The 24,814-nt window shown below is 35.0% G+C and overlaps 3 protein-coding genes across 8 annotated transcripts; 2 read left to right on the forward strand and 1 right to left on the reverse strand.

Moving 5' to 3' along the window:
* LOC111806428 (uncharacterized) lies at nt 1-7,131 on the reverse strand. Of its 2 annotated transcripts, none has more exons than XM_087128801.1 (22): nt 6,921-7,131; nt 6,313-6,408; nt 6,080-6,150; nt 5,890-5,967; nt 5,647-5,769; nt 5,406-5,456; nt 5,159-5,299; nt 4,941-5,063; nt 4,781-4,858; nt 4,569-4,661; nt 4,376-4,489; nt 3,714-3,791; nt 3,174-3,272; nt 2,878-3,069; nt 2,272-2,347; nt 1,891-1,994; nt 1,542-1,801; nt 1,315-1,458; nt 1,012-1,236; nt 840-918; nt 389-452; nt 1-263 (listed from the first exon to the last, which is right to left on the reverse strand). In XM_087128801.1, the coding sequence occupies exons 2-22, from the start codon at nt 6,401-6,403 to the stop codon at nt 145-147; spliced, it is 2,403 nt and encodes an 800-aa protein (XP_086984927.1). In that variant the 5' UTR covers nt 6,404-6,408; nt 6,921-7,131; the 3' UTR covers nt 1-144. The 2 variants fall into 2 exon arrangements, with proteins under 2 accessions (XP_086984927.1, XP_023547507.2); XM_023691739.2 differs by having other exon boundaries at nt 6,946-7,130.
* Nucleotides 7,132-8,029: 898 nt separating this feature from the next.
* LOC111807380 (alcohol dehydrogenase class-3) lies at nt 8,030-14,164 on the forward strand. 2 transcript variants are annotated; one of them, XM_087129185.1, is made up of 10 exons: nt 8,030-8,159; nt 8,271-8,407; nt 10,495-10,541; nt 10,630-10,955; nt 11,540-11,622; nt 12,442-12,517; nt 13,172-13,329; nt 13,423-13,584; nt 13,817-13,966; nt 14,084-14,164. In XM_087129185.1, the coding sequence occupies exons 1-9, from the start codon at nt 8,126-8,128 to the stop codon at nt 13,931-13,933; spliced, it is 1,140 nt and encodes a 379-aa protein (XP_086985311.1). In that variant the 5' UTR covers nt 8,030-8,125; the 3' UTR covers nt 13,934-13,966; nt 14,084-14,164. The 2 variants fall into 2 exon arrangements, with proteins under 2 accessions (XP_086985311.1, XP_023548854.2); XM_023693086.2 differs by lacking the exon at nt 14,084-14,164 and having other exon boundaries at nt 13,817-14,034.
* A 2,272-nt stretch (nt 14,165-16,436) lies between these two features.
* LOC111806524 (DENN (AEX-3) domain-containing protein) lies at nt 16,437-24,712 on the forward strand. 4 transcript variants are annotated; one of them, XM_023691873.2, is made up of 20 exons: nt 16,437-16,525; nt 16,773-17,416; nt 18,201-18,401; nt 18,672-18,755; nt 19,317-19,376; nt 19,599-19,643; nt 20,215-20,414; nt 20,514-20,808; nt 21,009-21,118; nt 21,197-21,314; nt 21,411-21,590; nt 21,664-21,753; nt 22,052-22,114; nt 22,214-22,288; nt 22,751-22,801; nt 23,050-23,127; nt 23,520-23,654; nt 23,740-23,847; nt 23,950-24,015; nt 24,345-24,712. In XM_023691873.2, the coding sequence occupies exons 2-20, from the start codon at nt 17,063-17,065 to the stop codon at nt 24,489-24,491; spliced, it is 2,460 nt and encodes an 819-aa protein (XP_023547641.2). In that variant the 5' UTR covers nt 16,437-16,525; nt 16,773-17,062; the 3' UTR covers nt 24,492-24,712. The 4 variants fall into 4 exon arrangements, with proteins under 4 accessions (XP_023547641.2, XP_023547644.2, XP_023547642.2 ...); XM_023691876.2 differs by having other exon boundaries at nt 21,218-21,314; XM_023691874.2 differs by lacking the exon at nt 16,437-16,525 and having other exon boundaries at nt 16,532-17,416.
* Nucleotides 24,713-24,814: the final 102 nt, after the last annotated feature.

Below are 24,814 nucleotides of genomic sequence, written 5' to 3' on the forward strand. Positions count from 1 at the left end.
TAAAGATAAAAATAAATACATTGAAAATCCATCAAAGATATATATTTTCTGATCTTACAATGAAAATTGTTCCTTCCTGTAGAATATAATAAATAATAAGGTAAAAAATGATCAAACAATGAGCTAGAGAAAAATTACCACTATTCAAGCATCAAGGAGAGGGAAAAGATGCTCAGGCCATTTGGGATAAACACGCTTGTATAAGCTCATGCATACTGTGTCATGTTGCTGTAAAACTCCATTCAGAACACACTTCATTACACCTGTGTTCCACAAGATTACAGGCCGTGTTATGTAACAACAACAAGATAACACTAAAGGATTGTGAGGAGACAGCAGTCGCATGTCGAGGGTATTTCGATAGATGTTCGGGTATGGGGGAGCTTACCGTGTGTACCGACAGGTTCCTTGATGCGACCACGTCTGCCACACTTCGTCCACACATCCACAGGCTGCATCAACGATTCAACATTAGGAGGATAAACCATTATGTAAGATGTATTTCGTACTTCACCTTCAATGGCAAGTGGTAACCTTTTATGCATAAAAGAAGTTTTTATTTAAAAATAACAACCGCTCAATCAAATGAGAACAGCAACTCAATCAAGATCTCTATACAATTTTTTTGATCCATTAGGCAAAAGTGCTTTGAGCTTTCCTCTGAGCAAAAATTTATACCAGTCAATTAGGATCCTCTTTTCCTTCGTTTATCACAGAGTATTAAGAACGAGAGAGGACAGCAAAACATAGAGCATTCTCTGATACTAGAAGTGTTCAATTTCTACCAGTTCCAACAAAAAAGGTAACAGAGATTACCATCTCATATGCATTTCTCGTACCTTGAACCATCTCACGTCATCGGGATTATGAAACATGTATCTCACAGTAGCTTTCAATTTTGATACTCGTTGAGGATAACTGCAAATAGAAGAGGGAACGATAAAAACAAATTCTTCAAACGAGGAGATAAAATAATCATTACTTATTTGATAAGGTCATAGATGACATTACCCAGATAAAATAATTTTTTTCAAAATTATCCGTCTGGGGTCGATGCTCTTTAATGAACCAGAAGCGGCAAATGAAGAGATTCCTTCAACAGTCCTAAGAACTATCAAAGGAAGGGGTGCAAATGAAACAGGAGCATAAATAGAAGCAATAGAAAATCTTCCAGCATGAAGAAATCTCTCCATCTTGTGCTTGTCCGAATTGAAGTTGTCGGTTGAAAATATTGGCCTGAAAGTTATGAAATGGTTATCTGAAAATAAAAAACCGAAAGATTAGATGACTTCTATGGCAAAGTTGGAAAAGTACCTTGTAACAAACTGCCGAAACCCAACATGAAACACCAATTTTTCTTTTCCTTTGATTGGAGGAGAATTCTTATCATGCTTCTTGGTGTTCTCAGTAGTCCCAACTTTATCGGATATCACTTCAGAGACATCGTGTTTCTTGATGCTGCAACAACAAGATTAGTTGGAACTTGGAACCTAGAAATCGTTTGTAGTAAAATAGATGGTAATTGAGCAATCAGGAAGTACCTGAAATGGAGGACAGACATCTTGGATTCATGTGGCAGAAGTCCACAAGCAGTAATTGGCATTGACTTCGTTAACTCGCACAATTTGGAAGCAGCACCAACAGGCACTTCCTTCACATGCAGCCTTAAATAGGAGGATGATGCCACACAATCATCTCTGTTCCCATGCTCTCTTTCTAAAGCTTTAGCTAGAACGTGCTTTTGTGTTCTGGATATGTTACTGAATTCAAAAATTCTTGCATAGTCTTGAGGCAAACTTTCCTGAATTAAGAGGAGATAGAAGTTTCAGTGAACGCTTGTAATATTATGAAACAGTATGAGAAACCATAATCGAATAACAGGAACTATACTTGGGGGTCCCATGAGGATGTCCTAAAGGATTTAAGACCTCTATACTTTGCAAAGCGTTTTCTGGCAGGGATATCCATAGGTGTATCCACTTCATCTGGGAATTCTATAACGAAAATATAAGAAAGATTACTAAACATCCGTGTATAACATGACACCAAGCCTCTACCTCAAACTTTCAAGCTCAGACATATTACATGTACGAAATTGACATCAACACACCCATTAATCTTGTATTACAATGGAGATACTATGCCAAACTGCCATGCCAATGTTCACGTGATTAATTAGAAATTGATGGTTAAGAAGTTTTCAAAGTATAAAATTATAAATAAGTCAAGCACCTATAACTCTTCAAAATCCAAAAGAAACTAATGACTAACCTTCATCTTCAGCGTGAGCATATTTTATCTTTTGAAACTCATCCAATCTTTGTTCGTTGGTCAAGTTATCACCATCCTGCATTGCGAGGAAATTAAGTGACTAGCAGCATTAATAAGAAATGGTAGATAGACCTAGAAGAGAAAAGTAACTTGTTCTCAATACATGAGAAATTTCAAGATATTATAGTTACAAAAGCAATCCAATGCATCACAGATAAGCATGCAGATTGAAGAAAGTTTGGAATACAATTCCATTGTATCCTTTAATTTCTACTGGTTCAAGCATGTTAAGTGTCTAGGTTTAGAAATTATATTCAACTTGATGAATCCTAACAGGGGAGACTATTTGAAACTTTCCACAGTTCTTTTAAGATTTAACATCCCCTTACATTATTTTTTTCAGCATACTATAAAGAGTTAAAAATAATCATAAGGTTGTCACTTTTCAGCATTATTTTTCAACAAAAAAGGAAAAAAAAAACGTTAGATATGGTTGTCCATTGTGAATTGCACCCCAAGGCTACTTATCTAGCTTTGCCACAACGACCACAGTCTGGTAAAATGAGGAATGGTATCACAAGTTAAAAAAAATAATGAGATTCTCACCATCATCACAGAATCCATATCCGTCTCCTGATCAGAATTTATTAACTCAAAAGATGCTTGATCATCATCACTGAGGCCTGGATTATTAAGGTCATCCACTTCATTTGTATAACCACTGTCTAATATCATACCATCTGATTCATTGTCAAAATCAGAATCCTCATCATCTGTGTCACCTATTTCCCAGGCTTCCTGTGTGTTTTGACAAAAGCAAAGGAAAAACATATGTGATGCTGACAAGAACTTTACAAACATGTAAATCGTGGGGGAGAGAACTAGCGGATTAATATGCAAACCTGATAGTCAGAAGTGCCATGAGCAAGTGCTCTTTTCCTCAGATGCTTTTCTTTCTGACTTCTATCTGCCTCAGCTCTGTCTGCCTCAGTCGGCCAAGTCTGAGAGAAAAACAAATTACCAGTCATCAAACATCAACTATAAATATAACTAACGAAGTGACATGAGATTTTGTCCTAGAAATAGCATTTGTACATCGAGATTGAAGGGAGTGGAAACACCTATTAGATCTTGTAGATTAGTTTGAAGGCGTATCACAAAAATAATACAATCCATAAACAAGGAAATATAACAAGAACAAAAAGTAAAAGAAATAATCAAGCCACTCATCAAACATTCCATATCTTAAGTTAACTCTTTTTAAGTTTTACATGAATTTTTTAATATCATGCATTAACTCCCACCAGCTGCCATGTTGACCATATCCTTCCCAAGAAAGAAGAAATGGCAAGGGAAATTGAGAGTGGTAAACTAAGAATGAAAAAAGATCTATGTCTTGAGTTGTTTTTATAGAAAAGTTTATTTATTGTTAAGAAAAACACCTGTTCACCAGACAGAGGATCAAGCTCATTCTCAACAACCAATGGCTCTTGCTCTGATGGCTCCAACAAGCGAACAACCTACATGTCAAGAAAGGTGTAAATTATAATGCATGAGAATGTGAACAATAAGTATGGAAAAAGTGTCATATGCAAACATAAAATATCATATAAAAACTGCACTTGAGATAGAACGTCAAGGAAAATATGCATCCTATAACTCATCAGAGAAGGAAATTTCAACCCCGAATAATAATTTTTCTCAAACTAAACAGTTAGTGAACAAACTACTATGCAAGAATAATTTTTCAGGACACACATCTATCATTACTGAAAAAAGTTATCAGAACCATTTACGAAAGAAGAATGAGTAATCAATTTGATTTGAATTTCAGTCTGCAGAAGGAAAAAAAACACTATTTTCCATCTAAATTTTCATGAACCATTCACTCAAATCCAATATCTACCAATAACAAGAATTCCTCAACAATTTAGTAGCTATGCGCAGAACGGTTCTAAAGCTCACACTTCTTTTATTTCAAATTATATGAGAGGGCATGTAATAATATTCTTGGATAAGAAAACTCAGAGTGAGTGACCATAGTAGAACAAAGAGCCAAGAAAAGAAACAGTCACTTTGCTCGTGCAAAGATTACATTTGTTACCTCCTCGTCCTGAGTATCCATGGAATCTTGTTCAATTCTTGGATTCAATGGGACTGGATCCTTGAGAACTTCGATTTTGCAAAGCTGGAAATCTCCTGCTCCAGCGACATGAACCTGATGAAAGTAAAAGGCAAGTATGAACGACATATCAACCTACGTGAAACAAGAAATACGGAAAAACAGAAGTATGTACCAGTTGATTCACAGAGAGACTTCGAGCTCGTAGATAACCAGTGAGAAGAAGGGTACATTTTCCTGGAGTACAATTATCAGCTACCATATCAACCTGTGGGAGAACCAGAGAATTAGAAAAACAATAACTAACAAACAGATGTTACTCTTAGAGTGAAAGGAAAATATTGGTCAAAATTTGCAAAATATATTAAAATACACATTCTTTAGAACCTTTTGAGACATCAAATAAGGCCTTTGATTTCTCCAATGAGGAACAGTGAGCCTTTGCTCCTTAAAAAGCCACATAAACTGCAATATAAAACATGGAAAATGAAAATAAGCATAGAAAGTTGTGTACATGAACCTAAGCAAACAACCTACACTTGTTTACCTTGTGCAACTCATCTTTAGTATCGGCAGGATAAAACTTACAATCCTCGGGAAATTCAGATGTAATGCTAGAAATACACATTTTTTTATAATCGTTTCTTTTCTTTATATCAGTGGGTAGGTCCTGCCAGAAAAGGAAAAGAGCTTTACCTATACATGCACATAATTCTTCTCCTTTAGGATTATAAGTCTCAAAAATGAAATAACATGATAACATACTCGAATAAGCGCCGCAGTACTCGGTAAGCCCAGAGATCTTAATACAGAAAGGCATTCGCTTCCAAATGAATCGATGTAGAGAGATGTGCTTCCTTCAATATAGTAGCTCGCAGAGACCACAAAAGCAATTAGGTCAGCTACCTACAAATTAAAAGGTGCATGATCAAAACTTAAAACTTGATGAGTGAAGAAACAAAAAAAAAAAAAAAAAAAAAAAAAAAAAAACAATTGCATGAGAAGTTAAAACCTTGGCCATCTCCATACATGATTGCAAGTCACCATAGGGTGCTTTCAGTACCTGGAGCATAAAAATTTAGCACAATGAAAGCAAACATAAGGATTGGTACACAAAAAATTGCCAAGGGTTCAGGACAACTCAATAAAATAGAGAAGTTTGAATAAGAAACATAAATAAAATAGAGTAATTTGGCCACGGCTTCAAAAATTAAAGAAAAAACATGAAGAAGAATCACATAGATACAACTTACTGTTGCCCGAAGCTTGTACTCTGAAGAAGCAACTGTGGATGATGAAGCTCCAGGAGATAATAGAGACAAAAGATCCTCAGCCAGTGGATTCAGGTCTACTGATGCAGAGAGTCCTAAAAGAACCTGTGGGCAGCGGAATCAATAAACATTTACAAATATTACAAGAAAATTGATCGGAGCAGGGAATGAGTAAATAAGAAATAAAGGCAGATATGAAATTCCATGGATATTCTAACAACTCACTATGACTCTGGGAGGACTCTTTGATCCACTTAATGCTCTTTTGTCCTGTAAAACAGCCGCCCTTTTCTGCTCTCGAATCTGCAACAACAAATTCAGTAATGAAAATAAAAAACCACCAATGACAATGAGGCATGTCAAATATGCCCAAGGAAAAGGAAGACTGGGTAGAAAAAGATTGGACATCAAGTACCATCTTACTACGCTGAAGACGAGCAGCCCGAGCTGCCTTAGCAACATTATTCTTTGTTACTTTGCTTCTATCTAGTGACCCAAAACTCAAATTAGAACCCAATAGCTACACAACCCTAAGTATTAGTTATAGAGAAAATTAAACCTTGAGGTTCTACATGAACCAAAAATTATCTTAAAACGAAAAATACAAAAACCAGGCTTTCATGAACTAAAAGAAAAGAAGATCCACACCTGTTAAAGAGGTTTTGTGCTGTTGTCGCGTTGCCTTGGATGAGAAGCGTGATTTATGGGGCTTATTGACTTGAGCCCTATTACCTCCCATGGAAACTGTAAGAATTGCAAGGAGAATATTTAGGTCCTCTCTAATCCCTCTGCCTTTGAAAATATGATTATTTAAACCATAACATTTTCTAAAACTTTCAAAATCAAATAAATGAATCACAAAGCATATATATGACTATTAGTTTCAATAAATTCAAAGTGCAATTGGTGACAGATTACTTCGACTGATTCTCTAATAAATAAAGAAAGGAGGAAGACTAGAAAATTCTTGGTGGCATAAACAATGCAATTTTCAGCAGAAACTAAAGAGATATACAGATGATCAAACTCTCAATTGACAGACATATGCAACAAATCAAAAGGCAGCTCGAATAGTACCAATTAGCACAATGCTGTTTTTTTTTTTTTTTTTTTTTTTTTTTTTTTGGTTTCTTTTCTGTGATTGATATTCCAAAAAAACAAAAATAAAAATTCATCCATTCATTCATTCATTAGACAAGTCCTGATTTATGTGTCTCAAGTGCCGAGAAAGACATAGATAACGATTGGAAGAATACCAGTAAGAACAAGAAAGTCGAAAACCTGTACAAAGCCGCTCAGAGAGAGGCTGCAGCGGCAGAAGCGGAAGAAAGACGACGGCGGCGGTGGCGCCACTGAACCGGAGAAAGGTGGCGACACTGAACTGCTGGAGAGGAGCACACAACGTGAAAAAATAGAGTTTGAGAGGGTTCAGGGTTTATGGTTCTTCTTTCTTTTATTTATTTTTATTTTATTTTAAAAAAGTGGGTGACTATGACATTCTAATACATTTTAAAATATTTCATCTGTAAAACGCTCCCATTCCGAAAAATATAATATAACTATTTAACCTATTTTTTAATTTTATTGCACGTCAAAATTTGAAAAAGAAAAGAAAAAAAAAAAAAAGACCCACGTGATTGGGCCTTATCAATATCTTAAAATATGTGGGCCTGGCCCAATCACATGTGTTGCCACGTTGGTCTCCGAAACTTGACACGTGGCTATTTATCTAATTCCAACGTAGGGCCCACGTCGGATATATTAGATTTTATTTTTAAAAAACCTTATCGGCTGAATTTGCTGACTTTTCAATTAATTGTATTTTTTTTCTTTTATTTTTATTTTTTATAATTCAATTAAATTTGTCTTTTTTTTTTCTTTTTTTCTTGTTATCTTTGAGTCCACAAATTTAGATTTTTTTTTTTTTGTATTTTTTCTTTTCCAGAATAGTAAATTGGGTAAATATTAAATTATGAAATTTAGAATTTAACCATATTTTCGAAATTTGAGTAGTTTTTATGAATGAGTCTCAGTAAAAAAAAATATTTATAACTAGTTGTAGGGCTATTACCTCCTCTGTAATTTTTTTTTATAATGAAAAATACTCGATTTAGAAATATTTTGGTATAAATAATTATTATTTTTTTGTCTACGGAAATGAAAAATAATTTATGAAAATAAAATTGATAAAGTTAATGAGTTTCAGGTTTAAATAAAATAAAAACAAAAAAAAAATATATATATATATATATATATATATATATTCCATATTTTATTTATTTATTTACTTATACGTGAGATTGGTAAACATGAAAGAAAAGAAAAATAAATAAAAAATAAAAAAATAAAAAGAAGAGGGAAAGAGAGGCGGTATTTAAGTTGGTTGGGTCTTCCACTTCTTTTGTCTCTCTAGCCTCTCATTCTTCTTCCTCGATCTCTTTCACTGTGTTCAGTTCTATTCATGGCGACTCAAGGTCAAGTTATCACCTGCAAAGGTACTCCCTATACACATTTAATTCTTCCTCTATATGCTTCACCTTTTCCTGTCATCGATCCTTTTGATTCAGCTAGCGTTTTTTTTTTTTCTTTTTTTTTTTTTCTGTCAGCGGCGGTGACCTGGGAACCCAACAAGCCATTGGTGATCGAGGATGTTCAGGTGGCTCCGCCACAAGCCGGCGAGGTTCGAGTCAAGATCCTCTACACTGCTCTTTGTCACACTGATGCTTATACCTGGAGCGGCAAGGTTGTTTATCTTTCGATTTTCCGAATCTTAATTGATTGAATTGTCGGTCATTGCATGGTGCTTCTTTTTTCTTAATTTCTCTACTATTTTTTAGTGATTCATTTCGGGGGTGTGTTTTCGCTCTTTGAAGAGTTCGTGATTTTTTAGTCCCTGTCTATTGGGTGGTGGAATGAAATTGAATTCGGAGTTCTTGTGCATTGATGATTGTAATGCTGTCTTCAGATTAAGAAATACTAATTTCTGCGTGTAGTATTTTATTCGAGTTTGCAAGATTGTCCAATCGGACAAGGTTGGTTTACGGAACTAAAGACAAAATTTGTATGCTTAGGATCTATTATGTTCTTACTAATTTTTCTTTGTTCTATATGGATAAATTCAACGTGTTAACACCAGTGCTGGAATCTTCACGAGGATCCTGGATGAGACGAGATCTGGTGCGCTACCCATGTGCTCTGTGGCATTTAGATAACTGAAAATCTAATTTCCAAGATCCTAGCTCTAATGGTTACTGAAAAAAAGCAACCTCCCTTCTAATCAATAGGTTTAGATAACTACCATTTTTCTTTGTCGAAGGACACTTCGACTGCACTGTACCAACTAAGTTAGCCTTAAACGTGAAGGGGTGATCACACTACAGATACAGCTAAAAGTCCTTTTCGAGATTGTGGAATTACCCAACCAAACTGAAGAAAGAAAACACATTTTGTTCCCATATTGCTATGCTTTGAATATGTAGAAGCACCTTTTTGGGAAATAGACCCGATTTGGAATTTCTTCTTTCAATTTTGTAAAAAATGTTTAAATCTCTTAGAGAAAACACCCAATCTTAATTTTTGTTAGAACCCTTCTTGTTCTAAATTGATCTGGGCAAAGGATGTCTCCACTTCTATATTAGTGAGTAGGTTGAAATAAATAATTTATCATATTGAACCGATGGATAACATATTTTTATTTGATTTCTTTTAATCTCTTTTTATTCAATGAAAAAAAGAAGAGAATTCTTATTCTAGATTTCCAATACCTAAACTCTCATGAAGTATAGGTTTTTGGAGAAAACGTCCCATTTGATAAGGTGACAACCCACCTTCATGTTACTGGTATCCCTACCTAAAGTTTCTTATTTGTTGCTCGCTCCTAAAATCCTATTAGTCTTGGCTGGATTTGGTTCTTTGCTTTGCTTTGCTTTGCTTGCAGCCTTCGGAAAGATTAATACCAAAGACATTTACGTTGAGAGCCTCCTTTTTTGTTCTTGGTCTGAACTGGATCCTCCTTTTTTGAGGGAATGTTCTTGTTTTCTGGTAGGCTGGGTTCTTTGTTATTTTGCGGCTTATTTGGTGGGAAAAAAATAGGAAAACATTTTTGGGGTTTGGTAGATAGTGGGAAGATATATGGGCACATTTTAATGGATCACTTTGGGATTTTAACTCAAATTGTAATCCCCTTTGTTATTCATTACCAAATGTTGGGGTTCTTTTGTGCAAGACTTTTTTGCACTTCCCACTTTTGGCTTGATATTTATTTTTGTGATGGGTCGTTCGTTTTACTACCCTTCATTTTATTGAAAGCTGGTTTCTCTTAACAAAATCGAGGATTAACAATTGTCTCTCATTTTTCAGTCATCATGTATAATATTACGATATTTGGCAAGTTTTGAACCTCCTATTAGTTGTCCAATGATTCTTTGGTTTAAGTGGCAGTTAACGTTGTGTTTGACAAATCTACCTTTGGCACGTGCTATGCCAAATTGAGGAGTTTCTAGTATAAAGGATCAAAGAAGTATGTTGAAATAGTGCCACTATTTTACAACTAAAAGTCAATCACTTTGATAACCAAGATGTTTTTTTTTTAATGTATTTTAGATAAACAACAACTTCATTGATGAATGAAATATGAAAGAGAGGGAAAAAAACCAAGCCCCAAACACTTCGATCTAAGACATCATTAGCTCAATACCTTTCCTGGCCACTTGGCACCTGCCTAAAGCTTAATTTCTCTTATTATTATTATTATTATTATCATCATTTCCTGTACATGTTGAACCCCAACCTCCTGATATCTGACATTTTCTGACTTTCATCTCTTTTTAGGACCCTGAAGGTCTCTTCCCCTGTATTCTTGGTCATGAGGCTGCAGGGTATGCAACTTGATATCACATGCCAGATACTTTGGTTTTTATTATATATATATTTCATTACCTAAGCGGCATTATGAAACCCATGCAGGATAGTAGAGAGTGTTGGTGAAGGTGTGACGGAAGTTCAGCCTGGAGACCATGTAATTCCTTGCTACCAAGCAGAATGTCGAGAATGCAAGTTTTGCAAATCAGGGAAAACAAATCTTTGTGGCAAAGTCCGTGCTGCCACTGGAGTGGGAGTGATGATGTCAGATCGTCAGAGTCGTTTCTCCGTAAATGGAAAACCTATATATCACTTCATGGGCACGTCAACATTTAGTCAATACACTGTTGTTCATGATGTCAGTGTTGCAAAGATTGATCCCACGGCTCCATTGGATAAAGTATGCCTTCTTGGATGTGGTGTTCCCACAGGTAGCGATATGTTAAACTTGCATCTATAATGTTTTATGTATATATATATAAACCACCATGGGTTGATGTAGTGGTCAATAAGGATCAGGCAAATAATAAAGGGTTTAGAGAGAGTGGATTCAAGTCATGGTAGCCAGGATTGAATATCCTGTGAATTACTTTGACTACCAAATATAGTAACGTCTGGCGGTCTTCTCTTGAGAATAGTTAAGGTGCACGTAGGGTTTCTTAAACACTCTTAATATATACATATATGTTCACACATACATCCACACTTTTACCTTTACAACTAGCATGATTATCCTGTTTTAACTATGAAAAATTAGGAAAAAGAAGATTTTCGATAAATAGGTGTATTTGTTTGTTAAAGTTTATTTGAATATCATGGCGATGTTTTCTATCCAAGGGGAAATTTTAAAAATTCAGCTGACGTTCAATTTTCTTTTTGTTTCTCTAATTTATTCATTTCTTTTTGAATGAAGGGGGAGCTGTTCACGTAAAATAATATCTTCCAACATAACTTCTTTTTTTTTTCCTTTTCCATTTTACAATTCTTTATATGCCATAACGAATGGTATTTTCAGGCCTTGGAGCTGTTTGGAACACAGCAAAAGTAGAGCCAGGGTCCAATGTGGCTATTTTTGGCCTAGGGACTGTAGGCCTTGCGGTAAGCTCCATATCAGACCCTCCTGTCTTTTGACTGCCCTCTCTTTCCTCTAAATTGACCTTAGGTTGATTCTAATTAGGGAGGACTTTTTATAGACTTAATGTTTGTCAATATTTTAAAAGGGCTGGTGTAAACGAACTCCACTGAGAAACTCATGTTTACTCTTTCAGTCTTACACTTCTAGTTCATTAGAGACTCGCACCTCACAAGAGGTATACACCTCCCTTGGAAGGCATAGAGGCTTGTAGTTATAGGTTAAAGGCAGATGGGCCTCACGTGATAGCAATAAGAATATTATTAAGTAATATTTTGGAATATAAACTAATGCACGTAGATATATAGTACTCATACTACCTTACCACATGTTAAGAATAAATGCAAATGACTAAAATTGTAGAATATGCTGATCTTATGTGTGATACTGATTATATGTTAAAAATTAAATCTTTATTAAAAATCACTATTGATACTAGGGACAAATCTTTCACTTGATCATCCTTACGATGGATGCGATGGGAAGAAGTGGCATTTGGATGAGTTTTTTCCCCTATTAGCTTTTAAATATTGTTGACACAGTTATATTGGGATTTTGCATCTTTTTAATGTTATTTATTAGCTTATGCATTGTCTCTTTAAGCAAAGCCAGACAGCCTTTAGCCTTCTAAAAAATGTTTGCAGTGGTTTGATTGCTGCTAGGCATTTCTTCATGAACCCAAAAATATTACCCAATCCTTTTCATAGTTATATCTTTTCTTTTTACCAGCGAAATTGTTTCTTTGGCTAATAGCATCAACTTCATTGTTACTTTAAATTTGACAGGTGGCAGAAGGTGCCAAAGCCGCTGGTGCCTCACGCATAATCGGCATTGATATTGACAGCAAAAAGTTTGAACTTGGTATACCTTGATTTCTTACATTTTATGCTCTATTTCTTGAATTTATAATCTAAAGGAGAGTCGTTCTAAAGCATATTATAATCTTTGAGGTTTGTGGTTTTATTATTATTTTTTCATGGCCATATTTTGTAACTGCTTTGCGACCTCAATGTATTTTCTAGATTTATAAATTTGGGGAGATCTGGTCGTTTGAACATAACTGAACCTTCTTACTGCTAAATCTTCACTGATTTTTTTTTTTTTTTTTTTTTTTAACATATATGTCGTCTGGAAATTTTTGGGATGTTTGTTTCCTTGATCTTTACTATTTTATGATCTCGAGGATAGACTTTGTTTGGAATAGCAAAATGAGCTATTATTATTATTATTATTATTTATCATCCTCCCTCTTTTGCAATTTCATTCTATCAATGAAATCAGCTTCTCCTACAAGATATTCATATTTTCTTTATTTTTATTTCATTTAAGTGGTAACTTTCCCTGGCCTTTTTAACGCCCAAATCGGCTATTTGGGAGATGCATATCCAATCAAACAGAATATACTCGTCTTTATGGATAAAGAAACTAACAGTGTAGGATAAGATTTTCTCTGTTTCCAATGATTCTTGAGGGGGCAATGAGGTTTTTATGACATCATTTACTTCCACCTTGCAGCTAAGAAATTTGGAGCCAATGAATTTGTGAACCCAAAGGAACATGACAAACCTATTCAGCAGGTCATCGTTGATCTCACAGATGGTGGGGTTGACTATAGTTTCGAGTGCATAGGGAATGTCAATGTGATGAGGTCTGCTCTGGAGTGCTGCCACAAGGCAAGTGCTATAACAGATTTTATTGTCTTGATTGATAATTGAAGTAGCTAACATTGTGAACATGCCTGAGTTCTTTATGCATCTACTTACCAGGGCTGGGGGCAATCGGTCATTGTGGGAGTTGCAGCATCTGGCCAGGAAATATCCACAAGGCCTTTCCAGTTAGTGACTGGTCGCGTCTGGAAAGGAACCGCTTTTGGTGGGTTCAAGAGTCGTTCCCAAGTCCCTTGGCTCGTCGAAAAGTACTTGAAGAAGGTATTTCCAGATGCTATCTTGTAGCTTGATTTGTTATCTTTTAGAAAAAGAAATCTGCAATTGTTCTTGGTTGTTTATCACACTTTCTAACTAAGTCTTTAACATTTGATTTAGATGTCAACTATATTTTAAAAGGTTATATTACATGTTTAGTACTTGAGCTTCTAAGAAATTCAATTTTGTGTTTCATGTTTCCAGGATGCTCACCAGTAATTTATCCATATGCTTGCAGGAAATCAAAGTTGACGAATACATAACGCACAACTTGACCCTGGAAGAGATCAACAAAGCCTTTGATCTCATGCATGGAGGCGATTGCCTGCGCTGCGTTCTTTCGGCCCATCCCTAAGCTCTAACGCGAATTTCATCTGTTCTTCATTATGTAAGTTCCTAAAATAATGATGTGTTGAAATCTGACCATATATGCAATGATCCATAATGTTTTTGATATTTGAATTTGGATGGTATCGGTGATGATAAAAAGTGAACATGATATTAGTGTAGAGAACTTGGTGGATCCTTGAAGTTGTTTGATCCTGTGAATGCTGCAATCAGTTCCTCCATCACTTTCATTCTTTAAGACCTCTTTTCTCACATGTTGAAGGGGTGGGCCAAGATTGTAACTACACAAAGCAGATATAATTATCACCTACAAACTAACATTTCCTGCTCTTTGTTTTGTTTTTGGGTAAAACTTCAAATACATTTAAAGCAGTTTGTTGAAACATGCCATGTGTTATTCAGCCAATTAACTAATGACAGGAGATATGAAAACTAATAAATACATAAATAAATAAGACTAGACAAAAGAGACCCACAAAAGGTTGAAATACTATTTTGGTTCGACATACGAGTAGTATCCTAAAATTGCTCGTTTCAAGGATACAATTGACTTTTCCAAGTTTTCATTCGAGTTGGTAATAGGGGGTATACATGGGCCGGGTGGGTCGAGGGAATTTTTTTGAACCAACCCACAAATTTTCACAATCTAACCATTTTGATATATATAAGATTTTGTTTGGGTTGAGGCCATCTAAATTTTTTTCTAATGAAACCAAAATCGAATCAATTCTATTCGAGATCAATTCAACCTCTATTATAGAGTTTGGTTGGTTTGGGTTGTCGGGTTTAATGTACACCATTACGGGTGAAGTATTTAATCTTGATATGTCTATCAATAATGAATAAAAGAACATGAGCAACGTTGAATGATTGGTCACTCCCCAATCCCAAGTTTGTAATAAAGAAAAAACAAAAGGCCAAAAGCACAAGCAAGGTCTGAATGAACGATTTCCAAAGCAATTATGCATGTGACTCCTTACTTCCACCTTGGAGAATATTGCGCTCCCTCCCCCACGTGCCATAGTATCTCTCCCCCTTGCTAATGCAGAAGTGGACCTGGCCCTCGACTTTCGTATTTACTTGGAGTGTACACGAGTTGCATTGGGTTGAAATTATCTCTCGTTAGTAATGCATAAGTGGACCTGGCCTTCGACTTTTATATTTACTTGGAGTGTACACGGGTTGCATTGAGTTGAAATTAAAAAAAAAAAAAAAAAATTAAACTATGCATGTTAAAAAAAAATTAGAACATTCACAACGACCAAATCTAACCTTCTATTTTTTTTTGTTAGATTATCCGATTGTTTTTTTTAATTATCTAAAAAAGTTACAGTCTATACATGTTACATTAATAATTAGAATCTCATCATTTTTTTAATATTCTTAATCTTTTTAAAAGTACGGTAAAGTTGAATTGGATTGAATGATTATTTAGGGGTTATAAATATTATTATATATTTTAGTGTTGAAAAAGTTAATTAATATTAAAGTCAACTCCAAAATAAGATATTATTTTACTTCCCTTTTTTGTATGCTAATAAAGTAAAATGCATAAAAAATAGTTAGATGCAATTAATAAACTTTTGACTTTTGGATCATTTAATTTAAATATTCATACATAACATATATTGGTGAAATTTAAAACATTATATTTGAAGTGAATAAATGAGTATTGGGTAATTAATAAATTTACCAATTTTATTTCACATAAATCAATAGGAAAAAAAGAAACGAACATTAATTGCTTTAGATGACGTGTGAAATAAAATAACGATTGTCGTAGTCTTGGAAGCAGCGGATTCCCACCTGGGTAACGGAGATCCAACGGTGGAAATCGAACCGTAACGGCCGCGCCAAAATCAACGGCCCAAAACTGGAAAGGCTTTTGGAAGCGGGAGCAGGTGGGCCCCATTTTCCGACAGGTGGAAATTATAGTTTTTAATCAATAAGACACGTCGGTTTTCTCACAGTCCAAAATTTATTTAATAATTAAAAAAAAAAAATACACGAATACTCTAATTTAACAATCATTTAATTAATTATTTTTCCTTCAAATTCTTTAAATTTATTTATTTTCATCATTATATCTCATTATTTAATCTCACTATTTTATAATTTAATTTATGAAAATATCACAATTTTTTTTAAAAAAAATATATGTTATCATAAGCATAATTCAATTACTATTTTAAAATTGAGATTTTGTTCTTATGTATAAATTTTATAAGTTTTTAGACTTTTAATTTTGTTTTTAATATATTTAATAATTTTTAAAAATAAAATAATCTAATAAATATAGTTAAATTTTATATTAAATGAGATCCTAAAATTGAAAAGAGAAAAAAAAAAGTAAAAAATAAAAAATAAAAAATCACAATATTAATTAATATAAAAAGTATGAAATGGTTAAATATAAAAAATTAATTATGAGTAATGAAAAAGTATTAAAATATTAATGGGGGAATTCCAATAGCATTATAAAAACTGCCTCTCTCTGTTTCCTATTTTTGCAGAATTTTATTTTCCATCTCTCCTTCCTCCGAACACCAACTTCCAAACTTAAAACATTCATTCATCCATTCATCCATTCGTTCATCAGGTGATTTCCGCCATTACCACCGTTTTCTTCTATGATTTCTCTTCCTTTTTTCTCTGTATTTTCTTTCCTATCTCCCCATTTCTTCCCTTTTCATGATATCAATCATCGTTTTCACTTTTGCAAATCCACCGGATTCATAAATGGTTGATTCGCTTCTCTTGTTCATCTCCCCTCGAGCTTCTTGTATGTGTTTTTCCCTTAACGACTTTTGCGTTCTGTTCTCTGTTTTCGTTCATTTTGCTATCAGGGGATTTGTTGGTTTTCTGCATGGAAACATTTACGTGATGATGGAGTAGAGATGGATTTTTGGGAATGTTTCAGCTTCTTTGCGACTTGGGGGTTGGTTAAATCGATGGATGAACGTGTTTTCAGAGGGAACCGATTGTGAAATTGGGGGTTTTAAATGGTGGTCTGCTTGTTTATTATATGCGTAAATCTCCGAAATCAGTGGGAGATTGTGAATGTGATGATAGCGAGAGGAGTTGAGCGATGATAAACTGGTTCAATGAGCGCAAAAGATGAATTGATTGTTTGAGAATGGATATGAAGGAAAATGGTGAATTCGCGGACGAGCGGCCTCCGTCGCCAATGTGGGTGTTGCAACATTTCTCGGAGGAGGCGTTTAGGGTGGCCGGTGAAGCTCTGAATAGCGTCTATCAAGGGGGCACCGGGATTCAGGAAATGGGGACTGGACATCGACGTGCTCGTAGTGAAGTTCCGAGTCCCGTGCACAATCGAACCAACGGTTTCCAGAGGTTAAAATCCCATGTGCAGAAGGTTTGGGGATGGGGGAGAGGCACGCGAGATGAGGATTACGCCTTCTGTAGTTTTGATCCTGAGATCTTGGCGAATCAAAAACGTCAGTGGTATCAGTTTCACTCCAAATCTCTGGTATCTAATTGATTCTATGTTTCTATATTCTTTCTACAACCTGGTTTTTTCCGGGTTTCCAAGAAAAAGAAAAGCTGGATATGTTGTTTTTTGAAGCAGAAAAGGAGATCATGTTTATGAATGAACGTTTTGCTTACGAGGTCCTCTGGCCTCTGGGCGATGTTGTATTATACTGATGCAATACCCTGCCTTATTTCTGAAACTAGGCTCCCCTTGGACTGAAGTTTTTCAATGCTCTCAAACATTTCCCACCTCCACAGGCCATGTATTAGTTTGTAGACATGAAAAATTATTGGAATTACTGGCTGTTCTGCTTTTGCTTTGTTGTTCAGCTTTAAATTCAGTGTTTGACTAGAAGTTATTTGAGGAGGCTACCACAATGTGGCCGATAGTTTTGCACTGTTGGATATATGAGAACAAAATTGTAGAAATATCTCGAGATTATATCTAGTGGTTATTAGGAGACGTCCAATCCACATCTGAAGGTTATTACGAGGCAACTATCGTGTAGAGGCTTCATTGAATAATTTTTTCGTGTTTAATGATGTTACAATTAAGTAGAACAAACGAGTTGGTAGTTTGTCCATAGATCAAGCTTGTAAGATAAGATATGTATAACTATATCTAGTGTCATGCGGCCAAGGAGAACTGATGCTCCAAAAGGCATATTTTGTGATGTAAAGCCAAAGTGTCTGATGATTGCATGCTCTTTTGAATTGCAATAAGCCCAGCTGAGTAAGAAAAAAAGTTATACATTGAATTTTAATATGTTCATATTTTATAGGACTGTGTATTATACAAAGAGCCCACCTCTCTCTTTGAACACTTCATTATTGTGGGGCTCCATCCGGATACTAACCTTGAGACTGTGGAGGATGCATTTGCTGAAGGGAAAAAATGGGACTTACAAAAGAAAAATACTGAGATGATAGAAAACAAAATGCTAGAGCATAGAGGGCCATCAGTTCCCCTGCTGGAACCTCAGGTTAACTCTTTATCTGGATCCTTAGTTTGGTAGAACTCTTTTATTTGTGTTGTAGAATTATCCAATGTGTAGTGAGTTAATTCTTTGTGCCTTTGTTATGTCTATTGAAGGATAACTATTTGAGGTGCTTTCTTTTTGTTGTTGTCTACTTAAAATTTAGTTTGCTCGAGTAATTTACTCATAAAATTTGGGATGAAGGTCGTTAACTATTGTGTTCTTGCGTTTGTATATTTGCATATTGATGAATTGAAGTTGTATTTGCATCTACAGATACTTTTTAAGTATCCACCCGGGAAGAGGCTGCCAATGCGTATGAAGGATTTGTCTGCATTTTGTTTTCCCGACGGTGTTAAGGTGAGCTATAATCCATCAGCCATGATGTGTTAAGGAAGGTTAGGTTGGTTAACTATTATCTTTGATTCATGATATTGGTTTTATCCCTTTATGTGAAATCAAAATCTAGTAAACCAGGTGAAGTATATATTCAAGTGTCGAATTTGACTCTATCACCAGCATGTTCCGTGTCATTTCTTTGTTGATCTACATTTAAATATTAAATAAGTTACTTGTTTACCAATAAATTGCGGATGCAAATTATGATATTAGTTTCTTTGAGGATTTATAACGTTGATGAAAATCTTGAATGGGAAAGTAGTATTTGGTGACAGTTATTTGCTTTTAATAAATTAATGGTGTCACTAAGCTATCATCTTTCTCATTACTTTTTTTGTGGATTATTGTGCATTAGTAAGTAGTCTACTTTATGGTGCTTTTAACTTCACAATGATGTCACCTTATGAATCATAATGGCCTTAGATGTTTACTATTGACTGGATCGTTTTAATTTGTTCTATTTCCTGGCAATTCATATTTAACAGTAGAACATAATTTCACACATTTACTCTAACAATGCAGGCACAGGTAATGGAGAGGACTCCATCACTCAGTGAGCTGAACGAAATTGTTTATGGTCAGGTATCTGGTACCAATATTAATATCTTTGTCATGACCCCATCCAGTTTTCTCTCTGCTTCTGGACAAGTTTTATCTTCTAAACATGGAATTTTATTTGTAAGATATCGCTGAGAAAAAAAAAATCTGTTGATGATGTTTTATCCGTTTTGATCGGTAAATGTATAATACTTATCTTGTTTCCCAAAAAAAAAAAAATGATGCTAGCCTCTTCTATTGTCACAGGAACATTTGAAAAGAGATGATTTGGCATTTATTTTTTCCCTTAAGGTAAATTTTGTGATTGCTTCTTCAGCTAATGTTGAATCTGAAGTTCTTTTTTTGTCACCTGATATGTGTCTAAATCAACCTATGGACGAATTTATTTTAGAATTTCTTTAATGTCCTTTACTTTTTGTGAGTAATACAAGATTCACTTACTTTTTGATTTATAGTCGAGTTACTACTTGGTTGTATATTGTTTTAATTGTGTTTGCAAGTCTATGATAAGTTCTTCTATTTCTTCTTCATATTCTTTGTATTGATTTCCGATCTTGAAGTATTGTTCATCTAGCTTTCTTCAAGTCTATTATTTCGTCATGAAAATGTAAAATATGTCCTGAATTAAGTTATGTTTATTAAAATTGGAAAACTGAACAATAACAGTTATTTTCTTTTCTTGAGGTTTTGGTGCTTATTTTTCATTCACCACTTACCTAACCAATGGGCATGAGAGAATGTTATCTTTTCAAGTGGGAGTTTTTTTTTTTTTTTTTTTTTAAATGATCTTTTTACTCATTTCCATATGTTTAGTTCGTAGAAGAAATGGAATGTTCGCTGAAGCTACTTTCTTTTCCTTCAGGTTGCCAACAATTCGACTCTTTATGGTGTATGCTTGCATGTGCAAGAAATTGTTCAGAGGCCACCTGCCATCCTAGGCATCTCAACTTCTCTTTCTCATTCTCCTGGATTATGCAGCCGTTTTTTGGTTTCTGCACCTCGCTGCTATTGTCTTTTAACAAGAGTACCCTTCTTTGACTCACACTTCGAGATGTTGAACAGGTCCTTTGTAATTCTGTTTCTTTGAGCTACATGCAGATTCATGATAGAAAAATCGCTTTGGGATCTAAATAACTCAGTCCTTTTTGTTGTGGTCTGCAGTATTATAGCCCAGGAACGTTTGAATCGGGTAACACAGTTGATTAGTGAAATCTCTCTCACTGATTATGTGCCATCAGTGTCAAGGTCAAATAATAATGAAAATGTTGAATCTCCTGAAAGGGAGTCCGTTGGTGATTGGATGGCGTCAGCAATACCTATTCACAGTGCAGTGGCCCTTACTGCTGCTGCTGCAGGGATTATATCTGATGATGAGATCTTAACCTCTTCGATGAAGATGTGGGAACCTCGATCTCCTGAAAGTGGTACAACCAGCGATGCTTCAGAGTTGGGTCAAGTAAGCAAAACAAAAATGAGTGATTAAAGTTTCCTTAACGATATTTTGAGGCTGCAAGAAAATTCTCATTATACCAATGTAAAATTATTATAAGAACACCTCTAAAAGATATTAATTAATATTAGATGGGTGTGTAGTTCCGTTTGTGTTTATCATTTGGTGATTGCACAGGTTATAACTGGTTTCAATTTTTTGACAAGGCGGAAAGAACTAATGGAAGTTTCGAGAATGGTCACCTTTGCACAGAGATGTCTTTCTCATCAAAGCATCGCGCATTAGAGCGCCTTGGGAGTTCTGAGTCCCTGTTCAGGTGGTAGATTTACCCTGATATCTAATATGCTTGTAAATTGTTAGTACTTAGACACCCTTTGCCCAGTACCAATTTCAGTAATATTGAATCATATGGCAGTCCAGCTAGAAGTATGGCTTCAGAAGATGAGGATGATGATCTTTTTCCAAACTGTGAAAAGGAATTCGATGATGGCTTGATAATGGAATGGGCTAGGGTTAGTTAATTATGATTTCTAATTTTCGTTCAACGACTAGACTCTTTCAACATTATCATTCATCTAATCACTTGCCTTATGGATTTATTATGATAGGATAATAAGCATGATGTGCTGCAAATAGTCTGCGGATATCATTCACTTCCTGTTCCTGAAAGGGGATGCAAATTATTATTTCAACCTCTTGAACATTTGCAATCTATTCAATACAGAAGACCTTCCATTGCATTGCTCGGATTTTGTGAAAAATATCTAGACTCATTGAACCCTGTTGAGGTATTTTTCTTATTGCTCGTTGTTCATAGGGTGTGTTTCACATCACTTTAAGGGGTGATTAAATCTTTGGTAGGTCAAGGCAAAGTTGGCTTCAGCTGAAGAAACTCTTGCTCTGTCAATATGGACAACTGCCACTTTATGCCGAGCTCTCTCTCTTGAAACTGTAAGCAGAATGCTTTTCGTTTGATTCTGAAGCTCCAAATGCACTTCTATTAGTTTCAGAACAAATTCTTGCAACTCCCTTGCAGATTCAGTTGATTCAGTTAACGTACCTAAGTATATGGTTGTTTTGCCAGTTTATATTGTTCCCGTATCTGTTTCCCTGCTCTTAAAATGTTTTGTTCTTACCTCATGTTTACGTCATGACACGAGTTTTCACTGCAATAAACCTCATGTAGTGATAGTAGTGTGTCCTTTATTTTGGCTGTGAACTTAGAAGTCTGATCACGTTGTCTTTATAGGTTTTGCAATTGGTTGCAGTGATTTTACTAGAAAAACAAGTGATAGTAGTGTGTCCAAACCTGGTAAGTTAGTCCTACATTTTGTTTATATCTCCATTATTCTGACTACTATGAACTTTTTTTATTTGATCTTATTCTCATTGAGTATATTAATTAATGCAGGGTCTACTTTCAGCTACAGTGTTATCCCTTGTTCCTATGATTTGTCCCTTCCAATGGCAAAGTTTATTTCTTCCGGTGAGTTCATTGATATTGATCTCTACAGTGTTATCCCTTTCTTTTTCACAAATCAGAGATGTCTATGTGGTTATGGAATGCCCTAACCTGTTCACCTTGGTTTAGAGAATTGAAAAACTCTGTTTAAACTTTGACTAAGAAAATCTTTTAAAAGGTACGTCAGTTTGTTCGTAGTCAAAAGTCACTGGAAATGGCTAACATCACCACTGTTTGAATCGATGTTTTAAAAAGCAAGCGTAAGCGGTAAAAAAAAAGTTTTTACTGAAGCACCCTCAATGAAGTGCATGCTCCTCTGTGCCTTGAAGCCTTTGTTTCTTTGCTTTCTTATGCTTGCTATTTGCTTCACGAGAGCTTCACGGTTCTTGCAATTTCTAAGAGGAACGGAATATAAATGGAAAATGGAAAACTAGAAGTTGCTTGAGTTATTACTTCCCATGTTATGCTCATTTTAATAATTTTCAGGTTCTGCCAGGAAAAATGTTTGACCTCCTTGATGCACCAGTTCCCTTTATTGTGAGTATAACATTGATTTCTTTTATCTGAATTCTTGCTCGCGTTTAGAGGCAGTTCATATTGAAGATAATGGGATATTTTAGTTTAAACCAAGATATCAATGAAAAGTATTGCTTCCTAAGTTTATTAATCCTTTTCGTAGATGATCGGGAGATTTAAATATGAAATAGAATTGTTCGTTGATCTCGATGTTTGAGCGAATCCAAATTACTTTTTAACGATGCCTTCCCCTTTTGATAATTTCGCAGGTCGGTACACTAAATAGACCAACTGATGTAAAGATGAAGACGTCTAATCTAGTTATTGTTGATGTGCTTAAGGATCAGGTTTGCTGGAAGCTTGCCTATCCTTTTGTTTTTCCTCTGTTTATTTATCAATCATGTTCTAAAGATCATTTTTATTGTGCTTTTATTTAACAAAAACAAGGGCTATACTAAACATTGACCCAACTGAGATGGTCCCAAAATTACGAAAAGAAGCTCAACTTGTTAAGCGTTCAAGCTGAAAGGAAACTTGCGAATAAAATTAGCCATAGATGCCCTGGATGGTCAAAATAGTTAACCTTTACGACTTCTTTGAGCGTAGATATTGAGAACTGTTTCCTAAACAGATTTTTCGAACGGTCCTTATTGGTATCTTATTAATTTTTTCATTTCGGTTTGTTTCCCAACTCCTAAAAGATAATTGCTAGGTTGGTCTAAAATTTTCTGCGATTCAGGTGAAAACATGTACCTTACCGACACTTCCACGACACAGAGAGCTAGTCTCTGAACTAGGCCCGGTCCATGCTAAATTGGCTAACAAGAGTTCAATTGCCAAAAAGCATCCTGTATATAGGTGCAATGAATCTCAGGTTATTATGGATTGGTGAATTTTCTTCTACTCCCACGCCTTCTGCTTCTACTCAACACTCACTCGGATGTAACTTTGATTTGCAGACTGCATACGCCGCCCAGTTTTTGAAGGTCATGCGGCAATACATGGAGTCATTGTGTTCAAATCTTAGATCTCATACCATAACTAGTGTCCAATCGAATAACGACAGGGTCAGACGATCTAATCTACCTTTCGTTTTACTTTCCGTCTTGATCTTCAACATTCCATGGCTGATCACTATGAAACTTAGCTCTTTATTTCAATGATTTCAGGTTTCTTTACTTCTTAAAGATAGCTTTATTGATTCCTTTTCTAGTAAGGACCGACCATTTATTAAGGTGATTTCCCACTTCTCAGTTTGATTCCTTCATAGATTTGTGCTTTGGTCATTGTTCATGTTAGTGATTTATTAATTAGATAAATGGGATCTGCTTCATTCTGTATTTTCTTTCTATTCTGAAACGCTAATAGTATACTTGAGATGATCTCACATCGGTTGGGGAGGAGAACGAAGCATTCTTTATAAGGGTGTGGAAACCTCTCCCTAGCAGACACGTTTTAAAAGCCTTGAGGGAAGCCTGAAAGGAAATGTTTTTTTGCTAGGGGTGGGTTTGGGCGGTTACAGTGTAGTTTTCTTTGAAGCCAAAAAGTGTGAATTTCTTTGCAGCTACTAGTAGACACGCAGCTTTTCAGTGTTCTTTCGGACTCTCGCTTATCGAGCTTCGAAAATGGGTTCTGTGAAGCTAATAATAATGTTGCCAAAGCTCCAATGGCAGAAGTGAAAGTACAGAAGGTGCAGATAAAGAAACCCTGAGGGGTTTTCATTGATACGAGGAGGATCACTACTCATTGCTAAAGTGTTTTAAAGGCATACCAGTTTTGTAACATAACATTAATACTAATACTGAAAATATCCCAATTTTTCTTTTTTTTTTTCTTTTTTTTAGTGAGGATATATACATACATATATATAAGGATATGTGAAAAGTCATGTAAATGTTGTTTACTTACAATAAACAAGCAACCAATTTTTCATGGGGTTTTTTTTTTTTTTTTTTTTTTTTTTTTTTTATTATTATTATTATTATTATTATTTATTTTTTTTTATTCTATTTTGATTGTTGGAATCATGTTTCT

Source organism: Cucurbita pepo, chromosome 12 (genome assembly GCF_057944985.1).
Source record: "Cucurbita pepo subsp. pepo isolate OVF chromosome 12, ASM5794498v1, whole genome shotgun sequence".
Lineage (NCBI taxonomy): Eukaryota > Viridiplantae > Streptophyta > Magnoliopsida > Cucurbitales > Cucurbitaceae > Cucurbita > Cucurbita pepo.